The 4796-nt window shown below is 35.4% G+C and overlaps 1 protein-coding gene across 1 annotated transcript; it reads left to right on the forward strand.

Annotated features, from left to right (window-relative positions):
• Positions 1-994: 994 nt before the first annotated feature.
• On the forward strand, positions 995-2445 carry LOC140965711 (uncharacterized). Its single transcript, XM_073425861.1, has one exon. It carries the CDS (start codon positions 1076-1078, stop codon positions 2114-2116), a length of 1041 nt encoding a protein of 346 aa, XP_073281962.1. The 5' UTR covers positions 995-1075; the 3' UTR covers positions 2117-2445.
• The last annotated feature ends 2351 nt before the right edge of the window (positions 2446-4796 follow it).

A 4796-nucleotide genomic window follows, 5' to 3' on the forward strand; every position in this document is an offset into this window, starting at 1 on the left:
GATGTTAGTAAAATATGAATTCTTCCTACCTAGCTAGAAAATATTATATATCATGTCATATCATATTTGGTAAATTTGGCAAAAACTTGTGTGAGATGGTCTCACGGGTCGTATTTTGTGAGATAGATATCTTATTTGAGTCATTCATGAAAAAATATTATTTTTTATGCTAAGAATATTACTTTTTATTGTGAATATCGGTAGGGTTGACCCGTCTCACAGATAAAAATTCGTAAGATCATCTCATAAGAGACCTACTCGGTAAATTTTAGGTTTTAAACCAAATTAATTTGACGATAGAATTTTTACTCACATCCATGGATAATAATGGCAAGTTGTACATTTTAGCTCAAACATTTGTTTTCTGTTTGAAATGTAAATGGAGACATAAATGAGAATGATTCTCATTAATATTTTAAAATCAAATGATGGGAGTCTAGATAAATTTTATTATATATTATTGGGTTTTTCCCCCAACAAATCTCACTTTGCCATATCAGAAATCACGTTTGTTCTATACCAGTTTAAAATTTTGCGATCTAAAGTATTTTGATGATATTTCATAAACCAATGATAAAAATGAGACAAAACGGTTAGGAAAAAAATTCAATTTGCTACAACTCATATTTTAGATCGGTAGGGTTTGGTGCAAAAAACTCTATGTTATTGTATTTTTTATGTGGATAATTTGTATATATTTAATTAGTATATAGTATATATGAATGAATTTGAACCAAAATTCCTTGTTTAACACATCTTTCCCATTCAACATGCGACATTTTTTTTAAAAAAATTTAATATAGAAGTTCGCAAACAATATTATTGTTAATTATCATTTTTATTTCATTAATGTTTGTTTATTAATTGGAAAATATTATATAAACTAATTTCAAACTTTTATTGCATACGGGGATTAGTTGTAAAGGAAAATATTTAAAGGGACCAATGTGTAATTATTTTAATCTAAGTGTAAACCCAATTACCAGGATCATTTTCACCGTCGTCTGGGTTTTTTCACACACGCAGTACAAATTCCGAAAGAATTTTAACCATTGTCGAAGAAATCAAGAAACCCATGGAGCATCACACAACCACCAGCCGGACGGAGGCAGAACGCCTCCTGGGAATCGCTGAAAAGCTTCTCCGGAACAAGGATTTGAGCGGCTGCAGAGATTTCGCCATTCTGGCTCAGGAAACGGAGCCTCTTCTCGAAGGGTCTGAACAGATCTTAGCGATAGCCGAGGTTCTTTTAGCCGCAGATAAGCAAGTCAACAACCACAGCGATTGGTACTCGATTCTTCAAGTCCCTCCACAAAGAACCCATGATTTTGAGCTGATAAAAAAGCAGTATCGGCGCCTCTGTCTCCTCCTCCACCCGGACAAGAACAAGCTACCCTTTTCGGATTCAGCTTTCCGGCTCGTTGCTGATGCGTGGGCCGTTGTCTCCGATCCGGCGAAGAAAGCTGTGTACGAGGGCGAGCTCACTCGTTTCAGAAAGGTTGATTTGGTCGCTTCTAGGAAGCAGCAGCCATTTCAACAGCAGAAGAAGCCGCAGCATACGAAAGAAGATAATTCCCACCAGAAATTGCCCGTCCGACGCAATGCCAAAGCGGGCAGCGGAGATGGAGTCGGAGGTTCTGGTGCTACAAAAGTGAATAAGAAAAACACCAGCGGAACTCCCACTCCCAAGTTGTCGCCTAGTTTTTGGACGGCGTGTCCTTATTGTTACAATTTGTACGAGTATCCCAGGGCTTACGAGGGTTGTTGTTTGAGGTGTGATAGTGAGAATTGCAAGAAGGCGTTTACTGCAACTGAGATTTTGTCGCTGCCACCCACGGTGCCGGGGCAGGAGGCCTACTACTGCTGCTGGGGGTTCTTTCCTATGGGTTTTGTGGCCGGGAATGTGGAATCGCCTCAGAAATGGATGCCACCACCAGTTTTTGAGGATGGCGCGCCACCTGACGCTCAGGAAGTTGGTGCACCGGAGCCGCCTCCACCCCAACCCCCACCGCCACCCCCGAGTAATATTCCTGCGCCGATGCCAGTTTCAGCAGTTAGAGCATCAGGCTCGACAGAAGGGACAAGGAAAAGGGGAAGGCCTAGAAAGATAGGTTAGCACTTTTTGCTTAAGGTTTCGTCTTTTTGTACATTCTGTCTTTCACCATTAAGTTGACAGAATGATCCTCTGCCCCATGTGTGTTTTCTGTTAGTTTCTGTAGAAATTTGATGTACTTATCGCATATTGTGGTGTGATTGCTTAGCTTTATGCACAACTTTGCCGAGCTATGTTTCTTGACAGCAGCATTTATGTAGAAATCTAGTCTAACGGAGCGGCCTTCTCTGGTTTTTGGTGGCCAAAAAGGAAAAGCATTATCTTCCTTGGCTTATTTCTTGTATGTATGGAGCTTTAGCTTGATTTCTTACGAAATGGATGCTTATCTAATAGTCCGACTTTCTAGTCTCTATTTGTCTCATCCCTTTTCGCTATTTTTTTGTAGTAGAAGCATAGTTTGTAGTTGTATGACTTGATGTGTAAAGCTGTTAACTCCCTTTGCTACTCACTTGAAATCTGTTGCGCCTTGCGAGTTGTTTGGTATTGTGTTGGACTTGTGTGAGCTGATGTATTTAGAAGTCCAGTCTTCAAGCGCCAAGACAAAAATCTTTTCTCGCATCACGAATTTAGCATGGCAAGTCTGAAGTCTGCAGTAGCCAAGAGAAAAATCTTTTCTTGCAAGTTGCAACACAAATATAACATGGCAAATATAGTGCTTTCCGAATGATCTGAGCTTGGAAAAAAAACACTTGGAACGTAGGATTTATTAATTAATATGAATATTGACTTGCCTGGGTCGAATTGGTAGAGATGTGATGTTACCTAGGAATGAATCATTCCACAGAGTGCTTACTAGCCATGGGTGGAGTGCCCTTAGCCACTAACTGTGATGTATAGTTGGAGAGTTAGTTCGAGACTGTGGACCAAAGAATTGAAACTGAACAGAAACATCAATAATTGTTGACTTGTCATAGTTGTGTAGATTTTTGTTTCATGCTTTTTAGTAAGCTAGCATCCTGCATCCCATTCCAGAGTTTTCTTACATGAGTTGAAATTTCTTCGAATTGGCTCGAATAAAGGATTCTGCTGATGAAAATGTGAGAAACCTCATTCCTTGACCCGTTTAAAAGCTTTGTTTGCGCTGCCTCTTCCTTTCTTTGCTGTGCATTTGCTTGGGAAATGAAAATGTCTTCCTCTGTTCTAGCATGCATGTCTACTGTCTAGGATAATTTTTGTGTTGGAATAATTGTATCTATGCTTGCACCGGGTTAAGATTGTTAAAATACAATATGGCTTGGCACCATTCCTCTCTCTTTTGGAGTAAACACTCACTCGTACTCGTTCTCGTAGACCAATAATTGTCGCACGATCTCACTATTTCTGCTATCAACAAATCGGGTATATAACTCTTTTTAAGATTTGTCCCCTTCTCCAATAATCAAATCATCCCATGGTAATAGAGGCGGCCAGACGCATGATGTTATATGTAGCAAGAGGTGGTGGCTATGTATATATGTATATATATATGTTTTATTTTTGGATAACTATTTTTCATTCAATTTTCCATTGTATCTTAAGTAATTTTTGGATAACATGTCAATATTTCTGGTCTTCCAAAGAAACATATCAATATTCTTGATATTTAAATTTATTGTATTATTATTATTATTATTATTGAAATACGAGGTGTTTTAAAAAGAGAAAATATTTTAATGGATTTAGATACATAGTTCGGATATTTAAACACACACATATATATATATACACGGACACAAAAAAAAAATATTACATACAAGAAAAAATACAATTGTTCTTATTCCAATTATTATTATCTTTGAGGTTTTCCAAGCTTCCAAATCCATTCTATAAACTTTATTTATTTATTTATTATTATAACAATAATAATAATAATAATAATAATAATAATAATAATAAATAGCAATTAGCAGTAATTTGGCAAATGATGTCCTACTCATCATCTGTCAGACACCCACTCAAGAGTGTTATTTTTTATAGTTCGATGACTCTCGGGCTCACGCAACTTATAGGTTATATTGTTATAATACAACGATTATATTGCCTATATTTATTAATATAATAAACGATAATGACAAATACATATATACTAGCTGTTAGACACACAAGTTGCACACATTTGTTATGAAAGTTTTGATTTAATTACGAAATTCAATAAAATCAAATATAAAAAAAATTTGTAAGACGGTTTCACATGTCAATTTTGTGATATATATCTCCTATTTAGATCACTATAAAAAATTACCAAAATTATTGCTTATTATTTAAATATAGGTAGAGTTTTTTTTTACGGATAAAGTCGTCTCACGAGAGAACTACTAAATTATATATATATATATATATATATATGAGATTTAGTTAGATGATATTTTTTTACAATTATCAAATATTAAAATTTAAGCATACTCTACAAAATTAAATATATATTAGATTTACATATGTGAAATTGGAATTAAGAAAAAAGTTTTACCAAAAGTGCTTATCATGGTTGGACATTTAGTTATTTTAGGAATGTTAATTCGAGTGGCTTGGGTCAGATTGAGTGATACTACTAATAAAAAATTGCTCAACCCTAACCCAATCCGAACCCGAGCCAACTCGAAAAATCTCAAGCCGATTAACCCGATTTTGAAATTTTTTAAAAAGAAAATTAAATTAAAATTTTAAAAAATATTTAATTTAAACACAAAATAACAAAATCTCTCAT

Source organism: Primulina huaijiensis, chromosome 2 (assembly GCF_012295235.1).
Source record: "Primulina huaijiensis isolate GDHJ02 chromosome 2, ASM1229523v2, whole genome shotgun sequence".
Lineage (NCBI taxonomy): Eukaryota > Viridiplantae > Streptophyta > Magnoliopsida > Lamiales > Gesneriaceae > Primulina > Primulina huaijiensis.